We start from the raw sequence: 21,593 nt of genomic DNA, 5'->3' as shown, positions 1-21,593 counted from the left end.
GCTGGGGCCTGGGTTCTTGACTGCGATCCTGGTGGGTTCATATTGAGTGGAATGCCCACCTGTGTCTTGCGGGGACAGGGGCAGGGGAGGGAGGCCTGCCGTGTGCTCCACCCCAGCCGCTGCTTCCTGGGCTCCCAGCTTCCGCTCCTCCCTCTGCCTGACTGGTGACCAGGAGCACGGCGCCTGCCCTCTCTGGGCCGTTTTGCCTTGCATGGCAAGCAAGAGACGGGGCTGAGATGAGAAGCATCCCTCACCTCTGGAGCTAGCCGGTGGGCAGAAGCACGGTGGGCAGTTGTGCGGGTCGTGCACTGCACAAAGGCCCCCTGCTGAGCGGCCACGACTCCATCCCTGCCTCCACTGGCCAAGCCCCGTGCCCCCAGCGCAGGCTGCTCCTGCCCAGAGAGCGTGCCTTTCCCTCGAGCTTGCCCAGGCGCCTCTGGACTGTGGCCAGGCCCAGATGTGTGTGTGGGGCCAGAGGGGGCGGGTCCGCGTTTCAGCCACGCCCTCTCCACGCAGGTGCTGTGAATGCAGTGCCTCCCTTTCGCACCAGTACTACGAGAAGGATGGGCAGCTCTTCTGCAAGAAAGACTACTGGGCCCGCTATGGCGAATCCTGCCACGGGTGCTCCGAGCACATCACCAAGGGGCTGGTCATGGTGAGGCCCCGCCCCGCCCGCAGCCCCGCCCACAGCCCCTCCCGCAGCCTCACCAGCGCTTGCGGGCGCTTGTGTGCCTGTGCACACGTGCTCTTGGGCGTGGCTGCCTGACCTCCTCCCCCATCCTCCCCCCTTGCCCCTCGGAGCCCCTCCCACCCCCGTGCTGTCTGTGCCTGGCCTCCCCCAGCCCTGTCCATGGCACCAGCTCCGTGCAGGAACCCAGCTGCCGACCGAAGCGGCTGCTGATTGGGCCCTGCCCCTCCTAGGTGGCCGGGGAGCTGAAGTATCACCCCGAGTGCTTCATCTGTCGGACGTGTGGGACCTTCATCGGCGACGGGGACACCTACACGCTGGTGGAGCACTCCAAGCTGTACTGGTGAATGTCGCACACTGCCCTCCCGGGTCCCGCCCCCGGAGCCCCTGCCCTTCCCACGGGGTGAGGTTGGAGGGGCAAGCGTGCGTGCCCACCCTCTCCCCAGACTGTAGAAACGAGCGAGAAATAAGGCTCGGGGTCCCACGGAGGCCGCCGCAGCCCTCGCCCGGCTTGCTTGCCCATGCATTGGCTGGCACCAAAGCCAGCATGCCTGTGCCCGCGCACGCACGCACGCAAGAACCTCCGGACGAGCGCACAAGACCCGCGCGGATGCGCACCCGCCCCTGGGCCAGCGGCGGCGCGCACGGACGGACGCAGGGCCCTGTGGACTGCGCGAGACGTGCCCCCTCCCCACGCCACTGCTCCCACCCCGAGGCAGCCGCCTGCCTCGGTGGGGGGGGGCCACCTGGAGGACCCACCACCAAAGCCAGCGTGGACTGCACCCGTTAAGGATGGTCCCCAACAAAGCCATCCTCAGGCCAGACACCTGCCGTGTGTCCAGGGTCCCCAGGCCACTGGCGCTGCCCAGCTCAGCCAGTCCCTGACAACCTTGCCAGGCGTCGCTAAGTGACTCGCGGGAGTCAGGCAGGGCTGTGCTGGGGCTGGGGTCCGGTCTCCAGCAGGGACGCCTCTCCCTCCACAGCACCCTGGGCAGGCAGAGTTTTCACCCTGGTGTTGCTGTGTAGTCAGCAGCCATCGAATCATTGGCCGCCCGAGTCGCCTCCAGCCGCTGGTGCCCTTCCTGGGTGCGAGGGCGGGTGACTGACAACCCCAGCCCTCGCAGCGCGTGGCTGTCCTGGTGGCAGTCGCCCCCACCTGAGTCATCCTGCCCCCACCTGAGTCATCTCTGCCGAGAGCGGCAGGGGGCGGGGCTCATGCATAATCAAGGCGCTTCTGCTGCGACGACACCCCTCCCCCAGGACCCGGGAGACCCTCCCCTACTCAGCACTTAGAATTTCCTCCTGGACTGGACTCAGCCCCTGCCTCGGGGCGGGCACATCTCACGACATCATCCCAGAGACTGGAATGACCCCAGAGTGGGTGGGGGTGGGGTGCTCACTTCCTACTCAGCCCCGCCCATCGGCTAAGTCCCCCTGGGAGGAGGAGGGGCAGGGGAGGAGCTGCTGTCAGCCCCGCCCATCGGCTAAGTCCCCCAGGGGAGGAGTGGTGGAGGGGAGGTGGAGCTGCTGACACTGTCCTGACACTGTCTCCCTGTCGCTGGCTCTTGCAGCGGGCACTGCTACTACCAGAACGTGGTGACCCCCGTCATTGAACACATCCTGCCCGACTCCCCCGGCTCCCACCTGCCCCACACGGTCACCCTTGTGTCCATCCCGGCCTCGGCGCATGGCAAACGTGGCCTCTCGGTGTCCATCGACCCCCCTCTCGGCCCACCGGGCTGCGGCACGGAGCACTCCCACACCGTGCGCGTCCAGGGGTGAGTGGCTTGCAGGGAGGGCGGGCGGTGGCCATGGCAGGTGGCGAGACCCCGGGGGTGGCAGAGCATTTGGGTGCAGGTGGAGGCCAGCTCCGGTAATAGAGATACCAGGTCCCTGGTATGTAAGGTCCTGCCTATGAAAAACCATCAAATGCCAGATAAAACCAGGTGCGGTGTGAGGGTCAGAGAGTACACAGGTCAGGAAGGAGGGAGCCCAGGGCTAAGCCAGATTGGGGCAGCCTGGGCTTCGCTTCCAGGCTGAGCCTGGTGGGCCCCCGGGAAGCCAGGGGGCCTTGGGAGCAGGGTGTATGAGAGGCAGACCCTACAAAGTTGGGCTGATGGGAACCCAGATGGAGGAGCTGGGGAGGAATCAAATCCACTCAGGTCTCCAAGCCACAGCCATCTGCCTGGGTGTCTCAGAAAACCTCAGGCAAACTCAGAGACACGGGGAGAGCCCACCTGCGGGCTCCGCTGTGTTTGCTTCAATGAGAGGCCCCGGGAAGATGAGCAATTGTGTAGTCAGTAGTCCCTGAACAGGGCGGGCAGACCGGCGCCGTGATGGAAGGGAGAAGGCCGAGCGAGACCTGCAAAACCTCCAGTTGTTGGGAGTCTCCTAAAAAAAGCCTTAAAATGCATAAAGGACAAACAGGGTTTGGGAAAGAAAAGAAGCTACTAGAACCCCGTCAGCGAAGTCTGTCGAATGACAAGAAACAGAAACATCGGGGTAAGAGGGGTGCTGGGGACAGCCGGCGAGAAGACAAGCGGACAGCAAGGTGCAAGCTGTGGGAGAGGTTCAGACACGGACACGCGGGGGCCGGAGGGAGGGCTCCTGGCCCTCACAAGCCTGCAGTCCCGGGAGGAGGACCGAGAGGCAGCCCTGGGAGGCGGGCTGGCTGACGGACGACAGCCCTGCCAGCCCTGCAGGTCTCAAACGGAGGCAGAGCCATCAAGGACTCCACTCACGGCAAAACAAGACTTTCAAAGCAACCGTGGGGGGAAGAAACCACCTTCAAAGATTGCTGAATTCTTAAACAGGGGGAGCCAGAAATCAGAAGCTAATTTCTTCTTTTAAAAAAAAATGTATTTATTTATTTGAAAGGCAGAGCTAGGGAGAGAGAGAGAGAACAGTGAGAGAGTGAGACGGAGATCTTCCATCTGCTGGTTCACTTCCCAAATGCCCACAGTGGCCAGGGCTGGGCCAGGTGGAAGCCAGGAGCGCAAGAGTTCCATCCGGGCCTCCCACGCTGGTGCAGGGGCTCAAGCACTTGGGCCATCTTCCGCTGCCTTCCTAGGCACATCAGCGGGGAGCTGGGCTGGAAGTGGAGCAGCAAGGACTCGAACCGGCACTCACATGGGATGCCGCTGTGGCAGGTCGCAACTTAACCCACTGTGCCAGCGCGCGGGCCCCGAGGATGTTGTTTTCAGTGCACCAATCAAATGTAACTTGCCCAGAATTCTCTATAACACCCTTCAAGGATGAGGGTGGAAGAGGCAGGTGGTTCTGAAGAGGATTCTAATGTGTGTAGGAGAGACCCGAGGTGCCGGCAGGGATGAAGACGAGAGCTGGCCGGGTTGTAAGCGCTCCATGTGACCAAGCAGCTCCTGTGCCCTCCATGGACCGGGCTCCGCCTGGATAGCGCAGGATGCGGAAACCTACCTTTGTCCTGCGCCTTCACTGGCACCCCCAGATGCTAATGCCCTGACTTGTGGGCACTGCATCGAGCCGAGGTTTCTCACACGCCTGCCAGGTAACCAGGCAGCACGCCTGGGCACTGCGAGAAGTCAGACGGAAGGTGGGACGGTGGGCTGGCCGCTGTATCTGCAGCAGCCACCTTGCGCGTGCGCAGACAGGGCAGCGGGCAGGAAGCCCCCCAGGTCCAGGGCTCCTGCAGGAGAGCCCAGCCGAGGTGAGGAGGAGCCGTGGGGGGCTGTCCCCTGCAGTGGGGCCACATCTGGTGGTCCAGCGGTTGCCTGTCAGGAGCCATGCCCTTCCCAGGAGCCCAAAGGCACACCGGACGTGGTGGGTCCCTTTGAGTCTTCATCCGGGAAGGTTCCATCCATTAGGGCCCGTCGGCCCTGGTGGCCTTAGCAGGGTGGATGCCTAAGGCTCCCTAAGCCGTGGCCGCCAAAGGCCTCCTATAGTCTGGTTTCTCAACGTTTCGTCTTGAACGTGATAGAGAATTAGGCTAAAATGGTACACGCGCTGATGACCTGTGTAATTCCCACCTGGATTCACAAAGTTTAAACTTTGCCATTGGGGCCCCGGTGCTGTGGTATAGCAGGTACAGCCACCACGCGCAGTGCCGGCATCCCATATGGTCACCAGTTCGAGCCCCGGCTGCTGTTCTTCTGATCCAGCTCTCTGCTATGGCCTGGGAAGATGGCCCAGGTCTTTGGGCCCCTGCACTCACTTGGGTGACCAAGAAGCTTCTGGCTTCTGGCTTCGGATAGGCCCAGCTCCGGCTGTTGTGGCCATTTGGGGAGTGAACCAGCAGATGGAAGACCTCCCTCTCTCTCTCTCTCTCTGCCTCTGCCACTCTGTAACTCTGCCTTCAAGTAGAACAGATAACTCTTTAAAAAAGAAAGAAACTGCCCTGTCTGGGCATGGGAGGCGGGGGTCTCCCACCAGACAGGATCAGGCATGGTGGATTGAAGCGTGTCTTCAGGTGACGTCATCAGCGCTCATCCCAGAGCCGACTGGCAAGCTGAGACGCTGCGCATGCGTCCTGGGGGGGGGGTGTATTCCGGGACCGCAGTGTCCTTGGGTAGCGGGTGACTGTGTAGACAGATGCGGATACCCCACACACACACACCCTGCAAATGCTGTAGACGGTCTGCTAAAGTCCAGGGCGCGCTCTTACGTGACTTCACGTTTAGGAGACCTGACATGGATACCGTTATGGAGCGTCCACTCCACGATTAGGCTTTGCCGGTTGCGGCCGGCCTCTCCCTCCATGGCAGGGTCCCCCGTCCCCATCCAGGCGTCCTCAGCGCCTCTGCAGCCTCTTTGGGTCTCCAGCGGTTGCTCAGCTTTGCCCTCCGTGACCTTGAGGGTCCGGTGCCGGAGGCCTTCCTCCGCGTCCGGGGGCGGTAGACTGAGCCGCTGCCTCTTGGCCCGATCCTGCGCGCGTAGGGGCTGTGTCTTACCGGGAGCCGCGTGATGTCAGCACGCCCTCCATCCGAGAGGGTAACGTCGGTTCCTTGGTTCGTTTTTCTCAACCCCAAAGGATTTTCAACCCTTTGTAATCAGCCATCTGTGAGCTTTAAAAAAATTTTTATTTATTTATTTGAAAGGCAGAGAGAGAGAGAGAGGTCTTCCATCTGCTGGTTCACTCCCCAGATCGCTTCGGCCGATCTGAAGCCAGGAGCCAGGAGCTTCTTCCAGGTCTCCCACGCAGGTGCAGGGGCCCAAAGACCTGGGCCATCTTCCTAGGCCACAGCAGAGAGCGGGATCGGAAGAGGAGCAGCTGGGACTCGAACCGGCGCCCATATGGGATGCTGGCACTGCAGGCAGTGGCTTTACCTGCTACGCCACAGCGCCGGCCCCCACCCGGTCTGCAGATGCCCTGGGCCCCAACAGCCAGGCAACCTTAGCATTCCTTGCCGGTGATCCACGCCTGCGCGGTGGCTGTGACCCCACCAAGATCTGGCCCCACGCTTCCTGCTGTCCCCACAGGCTCCTCCCCCCCCGGGAGCAGACTCTGCCTAGGGAAGTTTCCACGCATCTGTTTCTCTTAAAGCTCCCACACTCTCCCCCCGACCCCAGGACATTCCTGCAAAGGCTTTCGTGAGACAGAATGAAAACCAGATAATTCACACCCGAGACAGAAAAGCAGCAAGTGAGGGGGGCACATGGGCCAGTCTGTGAGCTAGCTTAGCATCCTGTACCCCAGGGCACCGTTGCCAGCTGCACCCTGCAGTAGGGGCTCTGGGCAAGTTGCAGTCCACCCCCACCACCGCCCGCCTGCCAGTGCAGCCTTGTCGTGGGCCAGTCTGCCCGGAGCATGGCAGGCAGTTAGAAGGATGGGTCTGTCCTCCCTGGTGGAAGTGACCTTGTGTTGAATGGGAGCAGCTGAACCTCCCGCACAGGGTGGCAAGTGCCTTCTGGCAAGCCAGCTGCCTCCCGTTCCCACCCACGGCAGACATCAGTAATTGATTGCAGAGTTCACCCCACCAGAGACCTGGAGAGTTGCCGCCTGGCCCCATCTGGTCCGCCTGGCTTTGGTTTCCTGTCGGGGCTTGGGGGGGATCAGGGCGGACATGGGTGTGATCACTGCTCTCTGCCTGCAGACTGGACCCAGGCTGCATGAGCCCAGATGTGAAGAATTCCATCCACGTCGGAGACCGGATCCTGGAGATCAATGGCACGCCCATCCGGAACGTGCCCCTGGATGAGGTAGGGGTCCCGGGGCGGGGGCCAGGTCAGGGGCGGTCCTCCCCACCCCCCCAACATCTCACCTGTCCCTGCCCCTGCTCTCCCCAGATTGACCTGCTGATCCAGGAAACCAGCCGCCTGCTTCAGCTGACGCTCGAACATGACCCCCACGACTCGCTGGGCCACGGGCTGGGGCCTGAGCCCAGCCCCCTGGGCTCCCCAGCCGCACACACTCCCGGCGGGGAGGCGGGCAGCTCCCCCCGGCAGAAACCCGTGCTGTAAGTGAACCTGTGTCTCGGTGTCTCCAGGCACGGCCGCGGTGCCGGGCCTCAGAGCCGTGGGACCTGGTCCCCACCTGCCGCTAGCCCACGGCCTCCCCCGGGATGCCAGGGATGGGGGAGAGGACGGGTTCTGAGAAGCAGGAAGCTGAGAGAATTGCAGAGGTGTCCAGGGAGCAGCCAGCGACGGGGTCAGGGTGAAGGGTGTGGCTGGGGATGGGGTCCCGTCCACGGCAGCCCCCCCACTGGTGGTGTGGCAGCAAAGTGACAAGTTTCACAGACAGCACTCTGGTTCCTTGTGCAGAGGGGGGCATGTGGTGGGATACTCGAGGCCAGAGACAACGCACAGGCTGTCGGAGTGGTTCAGGCAGCAGGTGCCAAGGGTCCCCCAGCTTGTTGAACCTGGGGAGGATGCAGAGGGGCACGACGAAGAACCCAGGGGCAACCCCAACCTCTCCCCAACTGCGGGGCCTTCTGGGGTGACAGCCTGAGACACAGTGAGGTTAGAGGCCTGCTCCCTCCTCCTGCCTACGTTTGCCTGGAGCGCAGGCCGCCACGTAGGGCTGCCTCTGTGTGGCGTTTCTGTGTCAGGCAAGGTGTCTGCCTCTGTCCCCATGCATTGGGAGACAGCATCCAACCTAGGGCCACCAGGCAGAGGAGGCCGAGGCCAAACATTCCACCAAGGCACCAAGCCCTGTGGTGGGCCTCAGACAGGAGGGTGGAGCGGGGCTGGGGGAGCAGGTGCTGGGGCCCGCGTGAGGGTGGGACAAGCAAGCAGCACGACACTGTCCCAGAGGGCAGAGCTGTGCCACCCCCTCCTAGACTGGGTTGGGGCAGGGAGGGGACCTGGCAGGAGGAAGGGGCGGAGCCTGCCCCCACCCCACCCCATGGCACTGGGCGCTCTGTGTCTCCCCAGGAGGAGCTGCAGCATCGACAGGTCCCCGGGGGCCAGCTCACTGGGCTCGCCTGCCTCCCAGCACAGGGACCTGGGCCGCTCAGAGTCCCTGCGTGTGGTCTGCCGGCCACACCGCATCTTCCGGCCATCCGACCTCATCCACGGCGAGGTGTTGGGCAAGGGCTGCTTCGGCCAGGCCATCAAGGTACGGGGTGGGCAGCCGGGCTGGGGCTCCGGGGGCCTCCTGGAGCCCAGCAGGGGGACGGGAGGTTGACCCAGCAGTCCTGTCCCCAGGGTATGAGCCTGCTGATATCCAGGTGCTTGTCTCCCCCCCCCCCCCCGCCCCAAGCTGGGACAGGAGCCATCCTAGCCCTGACATCACCTGCCTGTGTCACCAGCTGCTGTCCCTGGTCCCTGGCTGAGCTGCTGTCCCAACTCCAGGAGGCAGAGCCTGGAGAACTAAACCCAAGCACCCGCAGCCCCCTTCCCTGCTGGGTGGTCTCGGGCCGTGCTGGGCTCGACCCTCAGTGTCCTTGACTGTCCGGGGGTGGGAGCTCCCCACCCAGAAGAGCCTCACGCCGTCTCTCATCTCCCCAGCAGTCCCAGGGTGGGGGTGGGGCTCCCCAGAGCCCATGCCTGCCCTGAGACGTGCTGCCGCCGCACTGTCCCCCACACAGGTGACACACCGGGAGACGGGCGAGGTGATGGTGATGAAGGAGTTGATCCGCTTCGATGAGGACACCCAGAGGACGTTCCTCAAGGAGGTCGGTGACGCCAGGCCGGGGCCCTGCGCCTGCTGGGGGAGGGAAGGGGAGGGAAGCAGCCCTGGCCAAGAGCGCAGCGGCTCCAGCCAGGGGTGGTAGGGGCCGGGCACAGTCTCTGGGACTGGGTGTGGCCCCTGCTGGGATGCGGGAGGCAGGAGGAGACCCCGGCTGGGCATCGCGTTGGGCCCAGCCCGTGTGTCCTCTGTCAGGTCAAGGTTATGCGCTGCCTGGAGCACCCCAACGTGCTCAAGTTCATCGGGGTGCTGTACAAGGACAAGAGGCTCAACTTCATCACGGAGTACATCAAGGGCGGCACCCTGCGGGCCCTCATCAAGAACATGGTGAGTGTCCTGGGCAGCCCGGGTCTCCGGAGCTCTGCCCTGGGGTCCCAGAGGCCTTGCCTCTGAGCCAGGCAGGGGGAGCCGCCCAGTCCATCGCAAGCCGGGAGAAGGCTGGGCCGCAGAGAAGCCGGCAGCGTCACCGAGGGGACACACGGACCGTGTGGGGTTAGCCATCCAGTGGGCCTTGGGCCTGACCCAGAGAAGCCCAAGCCGGCTGCACCTGCTGCACCTGCTGTGGGCAGAACACCTGGCGAGAGAGGCACCTTGGCAGTTACAGCCCATGCATGGGCTTTTACTTGACTCGCTGCAAAGCAAATTCATTTTCACTGTTTTAACACGGGCCACAAGATGTGTCAGTTTGAGGGTCTGGCTGAAAATGCAGATCCACGCACAGAAAAACAAACAGTTGGCCGGAGCCATCCGTCACTCGTCCCGTGGGACCGAGGCCTGGCCCTACCCTGAGACCCAGAAAGACCTCATCTCCCGTGGGCTCCCGAGGGCTGTCACTTCTCATGAAGGGTCCTGTTCCTGTTGGCACCCCAGCTCCTCCTTGTCCCCTCCCGCCGAGGGCTGCCGGGGGAGGGGATCAGAGAAGGATGGCTCGCGCCCAGAGCCCTGTTCTGCGGGAGTGACGTCACCGGGCCCTCCCCTCTGCCTGTTCCCGTTGCAAAACTTGAGAGGCAGGGGGTTTTGTGGAGGACAAGTACTAGCCAGTATCCTTGGATCCAACCAACTGTGGATCAGAAATATTGGGGGGGGGGGTGTTGTCTGTCCTAAGCACGTGCACACTTCTCTCCCTTGTTCCTGTCCCCCAGACCACAGGAGGTCATGCCAGCCATTGGCACAACCTTGCCCTTGCCCTAGGCATTATGACTGGTCCAGAGGGACTGGAAGCCACTGGGAGATTTCACAGGTTCTTCCCTTTGGCAGACAAGGGAGTTGAGGGCCCCAGGTGTGGGTGTCTGTAGGGGTGCAGGCGCCGTGTCCCCCCCCCCCCACAGAGGCCAGGGGCCACGGGAGAGTCTTGCACTGTGAGGGGGGCTGGCTGGGGACTCTAGAGGAAACGTGACTGGAGGTCACGGATGCCTGGAGCTGCTCACACTCGCCCCCTAGAGGCAGATGGCCGAGGGCACAGGAGGGCGTGGGGACACCTGCCCCTTACACCTGTCTCTCACATGACTCCGGCCACCGGGGCCCCCCGGGCTCCATCCTGGCCATTCTCTCTGCACCCCCAGGACAGCCAGTACCCGTGGAGTCAGAGGGTCAGCTTCGCCAAGGACATCGCATCGGGGATGGTGAGTGGCCCAGGGCCCAGCCCCACTCGCGAAGGCTGTGCTATCCTGAGCTTCCACGGGCGGGCAGGCATTAGCCTAATGGTTAGGACAGGTGAGCCCCTGGCTCCACCTCCTGGCTCCAGCTTCCTGCTAACGCACACCCCTGGAGGCCGCCCTTGGGTCCCTGCCACCCACATGGGAGACCTGGATGGAGTTCCGGGTCTCGGCCCCAGCCTGGGAGTGAACCAGTGGATTGGGGGCGGGGGGAATCTCTGTAGTGAAAACCTCTGGAGTAAATTTTTAAAAAACTAATGAAACAACCCACAAGGCAGCCTTGGACGGGGCCACTGCTCACTGGGGAGGGGCCCCTCAGTGCGGCTGCCCCCCGACTCCTGTGCCCCCTCCCTCCCAGGCCTACCTGCACTCCATGAATATCATCCACCGGGACCTCAACTCGCACAACTGCCTGGTCCGAGAGGTGAGCAGCTGCCGGGCCGGGGTGGGGTCGTCGGCAGGAGCCATCCCTGACCCGGGGGCCCCTGGGTGGCCCCGCAGCTGCAGCCTGGGGAGAGGTGGGGGCAGCAGCCTGTGGGGAAGCAGCTCAAGGTCAAAGGTGGGTGGACCTGGGTCCGAGCCCTGGTTCTGTTGTGGACTCACACTGTGGCTATGACCCTCGGGGCCTTCAGCACCCTGGGTTGTTGCGGGGGGAGGGTGTTTAGAGACACATAGGCTGGAAGGGCCCAGGAGTGTAGCCTCACAGAGCACGGCCCATGGCAAGGTGGCAGCTCTGGGGGGTGGAGGCAGAGAGCCCGGGTCTGAGAGGTGGTGCTCAAGGGGGCAGGAGTCGCCTCACCCAGCCTGGGAGGGGACAGATTCGGTCCCAGGGCTGCTGGCCTCAAGTCCCGTGGACCTGACAGCTTCAACCACAGGAAGGGGTGCTAGGAGAGCTCGGGTCAAAAGCTAAGGGGTCGGCCGGTGCCGTGGCTCAACAGGCTAATCCTCCGCCTTGCGGCGCCGGCACACCGGGTTCTAGTCCCGGTCGGGGCACCGATCCTGTCCCGGTTGCCCCTCTTCCAGGCCAGCTCTCTGCTGTGGCCAGGGAGTGCAGTGGAGGATGGCCCAAGTGCTTGAGCCCTGCACCCCATGGGAGACCAGGAGAAGCACCTGGCTCCTGCCATGGGAACAGCGCGGTGCGCCAGCCGCAGCGCGCCTACTGCGGCGGCCATTGGAGGGTGAACCAACGGCAAAAAGGAAGACCTTTCTCTCTGTCTCCCTCTACTGTCCACTCTGCCTGTCAAAAAAAAAAAAAAAGAAAAGAAAAGCTAAGGGGTGGCCAGGGCTGGTTCCTTCTGGCAGCTCTGGGCCCACGTGTCGCTCACCTCGGTGCCGGCTGCTGGCAATGCACCCCCCACACTGCTCCTGCCTCTGCCTCCCCGTTGTTCCCGCGGCTGTCTGGACCCCCCCAGGACGATGACCCCGCCTTTGCTCAGCCCACAGGCAAAGGCCCCTTTCTGAGTGAGGTCGCTGCTGATGGGAAGTGGGGGCGGGGACACTGTTATCCCCCACAGTTCTGGGCAGTACAGGGAGTTGCAAGGGAGGGGGAATAGCACGTGCAAAGGCCCTGAGACAGGAAGCTCAGCACGGGATGAGTCCAGATGGCGGTCAGAAAGCTCCAGGAGCCTGCAGGCTGCGGGCGGCAGGGAGCAGTGAGTGGTGGGCGAGGGTGGGTCTCCCAGGCCTCCCAGTGGGTGCCTGCACGCTGCCCGGAAGGGAGTCCCTCCCGGCAGGCCCAGCCCGTGTGGACCCTCACGGACCCTCACAGCCTCCACCCCTTGAGAGTCCGGAGCCGTGAGCCCTCCAGTCCTCAAAGCCATCCCTGCGCAGCCAGAGCGCTAGCTCTGAGCGTCCAGTGCCTGCCCTGGAGCCCCGACCCCCACCTTCTGGAAGGGGTGGGGCAGGAGCGGCTCTGGCACAGTCCCCCAGGGGACACTGGCCTCTCAGAAGCACTGCCCGGTGTGGAGAGGACGGCCTAGGACCCCCTGACCCAGCTGCCACGTGGAATCACAGCCCGACAGCCCCCGCGGCCAAAGCAGGCCGGCTGCATTCCCGCGTGTCACTTCTACAGCAGCTCTGGGCCCCCCTTGCAGAGGAGCCAGCTCCTAACCCCCACCTGGCTAGGCCCCCCCCCCACTCATCCTCCTGGTGCCCACGAAACAGCAGCCCACCCTGGGGCTGGGAGTCAGCCCCAGGACCCACAGAGCACTTGTCCAGCCCCCCGGCCTCGGCTCTAATGCCCAAGGTCCCCCCGGCCTCATCTCCCAGGGTTCCGTCTGGCTGGGCCGAACCAGCAGTCAGTGCCTCATCCTGTACAGAGAGGTCTGGGCGGGGCCCTGGGGTGCCCATAAACGCAGAGGCCCGGCGTGGGACCCCAGCCCTGCCACTGACCAGCTGGGTGGCCTTGGGTGGCTTTCTTAGCCTCTCTGGGCCTGGGTCACCTTCTCTGTCGAGTGGGGATTAAAAATAGCACCCACATCACCAGGTGGTTGGCAGAAAGATAAAAATCCGTGACCCACCACACCTAGGACAGGGTCTCCGCGCGGAGTTCCAGCTCCTGGCTGGTCCCTGGCTGTGGGTCCTCCCAGCTCCCTCTGGCGAGGGCTAATCCAGGCTGGCCCCTGTCTGCCAAGACCCTCAGTGGCCTCTGCATGTGTCCACAGAAGGTGGCACACTCACAGGTCCCAGGGATCGGAGCGGGGGCTGCTCCAGTGCCCCCACTCCTGTATCGCAGGTGCCAGGGCTCTGTAGCCCATGGGTGTGCCCCCTCCCGGGCCTGGGGAGGTGGAGGAAGCACGAGCAGGCTGGGGAGAGGCCAAGGCTGGAAGGGGTCCCCACCCTGTGCCAGCCCTGGGGTGGATCCCAGCTGGGAGCAGGCTGGGCGGGCAGTGCCAGGGCCGTGGCCCAGCGCGTCTCTACCTGCCCTGTCCCCAGAACAAGAACGTGGTGGTGGCCGACTTCGGACTGGCACGGCTCATGGTGGATGAGAAGAGTCAGGCCGAGGACCTGCGCAGCCTCAAGAAGCCGGACCGCAAGAAGCGCTACACCGTGGTGGGCAACCCTTACTGGATGGCGCCCGAGATGATCAACGGTGAGGCCCCTCCCCCAGGGGCGGGGCCTGGGCACAGTGGCACAGGCCACACACCCTGCAATTCCATAACCAATTTCCCTGTCGCTCAGGAGTGCAGCCTCGCTCCCACCAGCCAGACCAAACCACACTCCTTCTAGAAGCTCCAGGGAGGCGCCGCCCCCTGCCTCTCCCAGCTCCGGCTTGTACTGCATCTCTGGGGAAACTGCGGCCTCCCCTGCCTGGCCACACTGTTTTTTGTTGTTGTTATTCTTGTTTTTAAGATTTGTTTATTGATTTGAAAGGCAGAATTACAGGGGCCGGCACTGTGGCACAGTGGGTTAATGCCCTGGCCTGAAGCACCGGGATCCCATGTGGGCGCCGGTTCGAGTCCTGGCTGCTCCACTTCCGATCCAGCTCTCTGCTATGGCCTGGGAAAGCAGTAGAAGATGGCCCAAGTCCTTGGGCCCCTGCACCCACGTGGGAGACCCAGAGGAAGCTTCTGGCTCCTGGCTTCGGATTGGCGCAGCTCCGGCCGTTGTGGCCAATTGGGGAATGAACTACCGGATGGAAGACCTCTCTCTCTCTGCCTCTCCCTCTCTCTGTGTAACTCTTTCAAATAAATAAATCTTAAAAAAAAAAAAAAAAAAAAAAAAAAGGAAAAGAAAAGAAAGGCAGAATTACAAAGAGGGGAGAGGCAGAGATCTTCCATCTGCTGGTTCACTCCCCACATGGCCACAACAGCCAGGAGCTTCTTCTGGGTCTCCCGCATGGGTGCAGGAGCCCAAGGCCTTGGGCCATCTTCCACTGCTTTCGCAGGTGCATTAGCGGAGAGCTGGATCGGAAGTGGATGTATATGGGATGCCAGCTCTGCAGGTAGTGCCACAGTAGCTCCCCCCCTCACCCCCCGGCTGATCACAGCTCCTTCCATCTGCAAAGACACCTTTGTCCGGAGGGTGACAGTGGCAGGGTTCCTGGGACTGGAGCCCGTTGTGTTTCATGGCCAGCGCTGAGTCCGTGACCTCCCTGGAGACCTGCAGCTGGTCACAGCCAGGCTAGACCAGGAGCTCCCGGAGCGCTTGCCCAGGGCCGCCCCCTCCCCCCACTTCCCAGAGTGCCACTCAGAGCCTGCGCACCCAGAGCCCCATGAGCCGTGTCCCCACCTCCCCGAGCTGGCTGGGCCCTGGCCTGCCACCCCGGCTGATGCTCCGTCCCCTTGTGCAGGCCGCAGCTACGACGAGAAGGTGGATGTGTTTTCCTTTGGGATCGTCCTGTGTGAGGTAGGTCCCGGGGTGGGCAGGTCACCATCCTTTCGGGCTGCAGGCCGGGGAGGCTCCTGGGGACCCCCTGCAGACCCTCTTCCTGGGCCGGGAGCCCCACAGCGTAACTGCCGGGCCTGGCCACACAGATCATCGGGCGCGTGAACGCGGACCCCGACTACCTGCCCCGCACCATGGACTTCGGCCTCAACGTGCGAGGCTTCCTGGACCGCTACTGCCCCCCGAACTGCCCCCCGAGCTTCTTCCCCATCACTGTGCGCTGCTGTGACCTGGACCCTGAGAAGAGGTAAGGCCTAGGGGGTGAGGGGTGGGGGCCGGGCCTCGGCCTGGCGCCGCCCCCCGGGAGAGCCTGCCCCAGCGGCCGCCCTGCCTGTCATCCCAGGCCGTCCTTCACGAAGCTGGAACAGTGGCTGGAGACCCTGCGCATGCACTTGGCGGGCCACCTGCCCCTGGGCGCGCAGCTGGAGCAGCTGGACAGGGGATTCTGGGAGACCTACCGGCGCGGCGAGAGCGGACTGCCTGCCCACCCCGAGGTCCCTGACTGAGCCCGGCCCACCCAGCTGCCCCTGCCCCCGCCGCCGGGCAGTCCGCCCACCCCAGATCTCTCCGAGGGGGCGGCCCCGTGTGCAGCTCCCCTCTGCCCCGAGCCAGACCCTGCCCTGCCTTCTCCCTGCCAGCCACAGACCTCACACCCGCCTCCCCCCACCTCCCCGCCCCGCCTTACCTCTGCCTTGGTGGGGCCACCCTCGCTTCTCCCTGCATGGGCCGGGGGGGGGGGGGGTCGTCCTGGCCTAACTGAGCGCTGCGCCCGGACCCCAGCTCCTCCGAGGCTGGGCTGGGAGGAGAGGCTTGGGTGTCACGGTGGGTGGCGGCAGGTACTGACAGGTGTCCACGCCTTCTCCGCAGGAGGGAGGGGTCTGGGGGCGGAACGGGAACGCCCCCTGACCAGGCAGCACTCCCACCCCCCCCCCCTCCTGCTTTGGGCCTTTTTGTTTCTTTATCAAAGCCACTTTCGTGGGAAGCAGGTACCAGGCCTCAGGGTGAAGCGGGGTCCCTGGAGGGAGGTGGGGGGCGCTGGAGGGAGCGGCCAGGCCCTGGGGGCGGGGCGGCGCAGGCGGGGCGTGTCCACCAGCAGCCCCGCCCCTGAGGTTCATCCCCGGAGGCCCCTACCCCCTCCTCGGCGGTCCTGTCCTCTGGGTCCTTTCTGTGTAATCTATTTTTTAAGAAGAGTTTGTATTATTTTTTCATAACGGCTGCAGCAGCAGCAGCTGCCGGGGGCTTAGGGGGTTTATTTTTTTTCCGGCGGGAGGGCCATTTTGTCACTTTGCCTCAGTTGAGCGTCTCGGAAGTATTAAAACTGTGAAGCCTTCTCCGTGCACTTTGAGCCTGGAGAACATTCCGGACAGGCCCCCCCGGGGGACGCTCGCTTCCATCCGGGAACCATGCCGTCCAAGAACAAAACCCAGGCTGGGAACAGCGAAATAAATTCTGTGCTCCCCACGCGGGTCCTGCGGTGCCATGAATGGGGGCGGGAGGGGGCGGGGAAGCGATCCAGAAAGAAATGGTACGTTTGGTTGATTTCCTTGAAGTGGTTTGATTTTTAACTATTGGAAAGTGGTAGAGGTCTTCCATCGGCTGGTTCACTTCCCAAGTAGCTGCAGTGGCTGGGGCTGGACCAGGCGAAAGCCAGGAGCCAGGAACTCTATCCAGGTCTCCCACGTGGGTGGCAGGGACCAGCACCTGCTGCCTGCTGGGGTGCGCAGCAGTGGGGAGCAGAGTGGCTGGGGCTAGAAGCAGGCGCTCTGCAATGATGCGTGGGCATCCCAAGTGCTGTCTGAGCTGCTGTGCCAAGCTCTTCGCCCCGCGCCCCCAGGAGTCAGAGGGGCAGATGGGGGATGGGGAGGGCACGAGAGCGCCTGACCTCGGCCCAGGGTTCACGTCCAGAGGAGGCGTGGCTGTGCCGCTCTTATTCTCCATGCGCTCTTTACTGCAGGGCTTGGTCCTACAGGTGTGGGAAATCCCTGGATGCCGAGGGGCCCACTGGGTGGGGAGGGGGACTTCAGGGACGGGCCGCCACACGGAGAGTGTCCCTGGTGTTGCGTGACAAAGCATCCCTGAGCGGCTTGGGTAGGGTCTGGGGTCTCTGCAGAGTGCTGAGATACTGCCCAGGGCTGCTGTACGCTGCGGGTCCGACTCGGGCTGGAGGATCCAGGTCCAGGCCCCTTGCCGGGGCTCGCGGTCAGCAAGCCGATGCTGGCCGGCGGCAAGGGATGTCCAGGGGCGACCGAAGGGCTCTGTGACCCAGACTGGGAGGTCCCCTCATCGCTTCCCCCAGTTCTATTGATCACCAGTGTAGGGGGCCGCACTGGACGCGAATACCAGGACCCAGAAGGCCCGCTGGGGTCGCCCCCGGACCCAGCTCTGGGACTGGGAAGGCTGATGGGCCCAGGAAGGGAGGGGCAGGTGCGGACTTCCTGCCTGTCCGTCAGCGCAGGCGAGCGGGAGGAAGTCCCTCCCCTTTCGCCCTCTGGTTCCCTACAGCTGGCACAGAGGAAGCGTGGTTTTCGAGCGCGCCTGGGACCCCGTGGCCTCGCACAGCCCACCCCTGCGGCGCACTTAGCGGGCCTGGGGCCAGGAAACCCCGCACAGCCCACCCCTGCGGCACATGGAGTGCGCGTAGGGCCTGGTGACCCCGCACAGCCCACCCCTGTGGCGCACCGAGCTCGCCTGGGATCCGGTAACCCCGCACAGCCCACTCCTGTGGCGCATGGAGGGCGCCTGGGGCCCGGTGACCCCGCACAGCCCACCCCTGCGGCGCACCGAGCTCGCCTGGGATCCGGTAACCCCGCACAGCTCACTCCTGTGGCGCATGGAGGGCGCCTGGGGCCCGGTGACCCCGCACAGCCCACCCCTGCGGCGCACGGAGCGCGCCTGGGACCCAGTAACCCTGCGCAGCCCACCCCTGCGGCGCACGGACCCCCGTAACCCTGCACAGCCCACCCCTGCGGCGCACGGACCGCACCTGGGACCCCGTAACCCTGCACAGCCCACCCCTGCGGCGCACGGACCGCACCTGGGACCCCGTAACCCTGCACAGCCCACCCCTGCGGCGCACGGACCGCACCTGGGACCCCGTAACCCTGCACAGCCCACCCCTGCGGCGCACGGACCGCACCTGGGACCCCGTGTAACCCTGCACAGCCCACCCCTGCGGCGAACTGAGTGCGCCTGGGACCCGGTAACCTCACACAGAGCGCGCCTGGGACCCCGTAACCCTGCACAGCCCACCCCTGCGGCTAGGCCACAGCCACAGCCAAGGTCACCTTTGAGCCACGTCGGGTTGCCACTCAGGCTTCCACTGCGGGCTCCAGGGAGAGACTTCCGTAGTGAACTCACCAGCATCGCGGATGCTTTCATATCAAGGAGGGAACTCAGAGGAGAGAAATGTCGGCTTTTCATTTGCGTATTTGAGAGGCAGAGGGCGTTCCTGTCTCCGGGCTCACACTCCACACCAGCCAGGCCTGAAGCCAGGAGCTGGGAACTCAGCCCAGGTCGCCCACGCGGGTGGCAGGAACCCGATGATTTGAGCCATCACTGCTGCTTCCCGGGGTGTGCACTGGCGGGACGCTGGGGTCAGGAGATGGAGCCGGGACTCAAACCCAGGTTCTCAGCTCCGCTGTGGGATGCAGGCATCCTAACCACTAGGCTGAACGCCCACCTCAAGACTTAATACCTGGGGCCTGCGCTGTGGCGGAGCGGGTAAAGCCACTGCCTGCAGTGCCAGCAGCGCACGTGGGCACCGGTTCTATTCCCAGTTGCTCCTCTTCCAGTCCAGCTCCCTGCTGTGGCCCGGGAAGGCAGTGGAGGATGGCCCAAGCCCTTGGACCCCTGCACCTGCATGGGAGACCAGGAAGAAGCACCTGGCTCCTGGCTTCAGACTGGCACAGCTCCGGCTGTTGCGGCCAATTGGGGAGTGAACCATCGGATAGAAGACCTTTCTCTCTCTCTCTCTCTCTCTCTCTCCCTCTCTCTCTCTCTGTTGAACTCTTTCAAATAAATAAATAAATCTTCAGAATGCAGGGAGCAAAACCTGATAGAGCTCCAGGAAAAAGAGACTGCCCTAAGTGCCTGTGCCTCTCAGGTAGCTCTGGCCCCAGCCCAGCCTTCGGCCCACTGCGGCCCCAGCCAGGACCTCAGCTGGAGACTTAGACCTGGAGCCAGAGCCGCCCAGCAAAGCCACCCCTGGATCCACGCCCTCAGAAGCTGTGGGAGAGAAATGCTTGTTGGTACTTCAAGTCGCCAGGTGTGCGGGTCATTTGTTAGACCGCGAGCAGGTGGCTGATTTGGCTTCTTCGCTCCCCTGGCCGTGACCTGAGCGGAGAATCTGAAGTCCCAGGCTAATTCTTTTTTCTCCGTAGCTCTGCAGGGCGTTCAGAAATGACCCACTCTACCGTGTTTATTTGAGGACTTGTGGAGTTAAGAGAAGGTGGCCCAAGTCCCTGGGTCCCTGCCACCCACCCATGGGGGAGATCAGTTTGGAGCTGCTGGCTTTGGCCTGAAACAACCCTGGCTTTTGCGGCTGTTGGTAGCTGTGAGCCAGCGCATAGATCTCTCTCTCTCTCTCTGTCTCTGTAACTCTACCTTTCAAATAAATAAACAGAAAAAAAAGAATAAATAAACTATACTTGGAATTAAGTGAACTATTTACAGCTAGAGAAAAGAAGAAAGTGCCAACAGTCTTTTTCTGGCTTAACAAAAAAGACCCTCAATTATGTATGCATTTCAGAAAACACAGACATCAAATTCAATATTATTATAAGGGCAACACATTATTAAATATGATCAGCAGCATGCAGGCTTGCATGGATTATTTGTAACGGTTAAAAGGACATGGCTTTAGGTATCATAAAAGACTCATTTTGAGTGGCAGCTAAAAATGAGGACAGCGTGGTACGTTTCCAGCCTTCCCTCGACAATGCAGAAGACTTTAGCGAATGCTCGCAATTTGCCTGTCAGAAATAGCCTCGTGACATTCAGTGGCCTATGCATTATTTCTTCCCTACCGATTTATTTATTTATCCAAAAGGCAGAGTTACAGAGAGGGATCTTCCATCCTCAGGTTTACTCTCTCAAAGGGCTGCCACAGCCGGAAGCCTGGAACTCCATCCGGGTCTCCCACGTGAGTGGCAGGGGCCCAAGCACAAGGGCCATCTTCTGCTGCTTTCCCAGGGCCATTAGCAGGGAGCTGGATCGGAAGTGGAGCAGCCGGGACTCGAACCTGCAGCCACGTGGGATGCTGGCTTCTCAGGTGGCACCTTAACCACTATGCCACAGCGCCGGCCTCAGGTACTCTAGTGCTGATGCCTGTCCTGCTGTACGAATGTACTCCAGCTCGCGCATGCATTCTGCTGCTGCTGGAGATCTTGGTTGTTTCCGGGTTTGTTTGGGGTATTACACATCTCTGTAAGGACACATGTTTCCTTTTTTTTTTTTTTAATGAATAAACATTTCTTTTTACATTTACAGGCTGATGAAAGCCCATTACTAATCCTATTAAAGAAAATCCACCATTTCAGCTGAAAACTCTATTTACTTATGAAATACTATATAGGTTTTCTCCAACACAACTTGAGAACATCAAACACACTCATTAAATTTCAGTACATAATAGATTCAAGGCCAAATACGTGGGGAGCCAGCGCTGTGGCGCAGTGGGTTAAAGCCCCAGCCTGCAGCGCCGGCATCCCATACGGGTGCCAATTCAAGTCCTGGCTGCTCCACTTCCAATCCAGCTCTGCTGTGGCCTGGGAAAGCAGTAGAAGATGGCCCAAGTCCTTGGGCCCCTGCACCCGGGTGGGAGACCTGGAAGAAGCTCCTGGCTCCTGGCTTCAGATCAGCACAGCTCTGGCCGTTGCGGCCAATTGGGGACTGAACCAGCAGATGGAAGACCTCTCTCTCTCTCTCTCTCTCTCTCTCTCTCTCTCTGACTCTATCTTTCAAATAAATCTTAATAAGACCAAGTATCCATGTTACATACATGAAGTTAGATAACACATCGTCATCATCATCTTCACATTTCCAGCGTATCTGATGCATTGATAGGATTTTGTGAAGACACCGTATGAGTAGCCATGAGCATGTTTTGGGACCCAGTTAATGACGATTCGTCTGAACGTTCCGAACATTCTGATGCAGCAGGAATGGATGCTTGTCCAGCAGGTGGCTGTGAGGCAGGCATCTGTACTGTGGACCTGCATCGCGGGAGGGGCACCGGAGTAGCTGCTTCGGTTGAAACACCCGTGGCTTGTGCACCTGCTGTGCCCAGTGTGGGTACTTGGTCTGCTGGTCCCTGACCCAACACTTGACCGTGGAACCGCTGGTGTGCAGAAGTCGGTGTCTTTCTGTGTGACAACTTCAGCCTGGCGTTTGGAGCTGTGAAGCACTATCTGTCGGTCGCAATCCAGGAACCAAATATGGCTTGGCTGATGGCAAAGGGGGTTGATTTCTTTGCCTTGCAAAATCCAATTAAAAAAAAAAAAAAAAAGCTCTCTTGGGGGAGGAGAGGGAAAGGACTGGCTGGCAGGATGCTGGATTGCCAGTCGTACATCGTCCACGACCACAGTAACTTAGTGTGGTGGCTCCAACAAAGTTCTACCTCGTCTGGAACCGTGGTGGCCTATCGGCAGGCAAAGCCCAGCATCTGTTTGAGAACTCCTGGCGCATACTCTGTGATGCCCGAACCCTTCGGGATTTGTGCTGGCATCCATGTGTCTGGCGGCATGCTCTTGGGAGAAGCCAT

At 62.2% G+C, this 21,593-nt stretch overlaps 1 protein-coding gene and 1 pseudogene across 1 annotated transcript in view; one reads left to right on the top strand and one right to left on the bottom strand.

Moving 5' to 3' along the window:
- LIMK1 (LIM domain kinase 1) overlaps window positions 1–16,324 on the top strand; it is a 24,216-nt gene extending 7,892 nt beyond the window's left edge. The window contains exons 3-16 of the mRNA XM_062180384.1: window positions 517–655; window positions 922–1,031; window positions 2,260–2,466; window positions 6,757–6,862; window positions 6,950–7,119; window positions 8,036–8,219; window positions 8,692–8,778; window positions 8,988–9,119; window positions 10,355–10,414; window positions 10,806–10,871; window positions 13,382–13,538; window positions 14,739–14,794; window positions 14,923–15,080; window positions 15,177–16,324. Of these exons, the coding sequence (XP_062036368.1) occupies window positions 517–655; window positions 922–1,031; window positions 2,260–2,466; window positions 6,757–6,862; window positions 6,950–7,119; window positions 8,036–8,219; window positions 8,692–8,778; window positions 8,988–9,119; window positions 10,355–10,414; window positions 10,806–10,871; window positions 13,382–13,538; window positions 14,739–14,794; window positions 14,923–15,080; window positions 15,177–15,339 (1,795 nt within the window). The 3' untranslated portion in view covers window positions 15,340–16,324. The remainder of the gene's footprint in view (window positions 1–516; window positions 656–921; window positions 1,032–2,259; window positions 2,467–6,756; window positions 6,863–6,949; window positions 7,120–8,035; window positions 8,220–8,691; window positions 8,779–8,987; window positions 9,120–10,354; window positions 10,415–10,805; window positions 10,872–13,381; window positions 13,539–14,738; window positions 14,795–14,922; window positions 15,081–15,176) is intronic.
- On the bottom strand, window positions 15,830–21,593 carry LOC133750527 (transcription initiation factor TFIID subunit 9-like; annotated as a pseudogene).

Source organism: Lepus europaeus, chromosome 21 (assembly GCF_033115175.1).
Source record: "Lepus europaeus isolate LE1 chromosome 21, mLepTim1.pri, whole genome shotgun sequence".
Lineage (NCBI taxonomy): Eukaryota > Metazoa > Chordata > Mammalia > Lagomorpha > Leporidae > Lepus > Lepus europaeus.
Note: the sequence above shows the minus strand (reverse complement) of the source record. Positions and strands in the feature narration are given on the sequence as shown.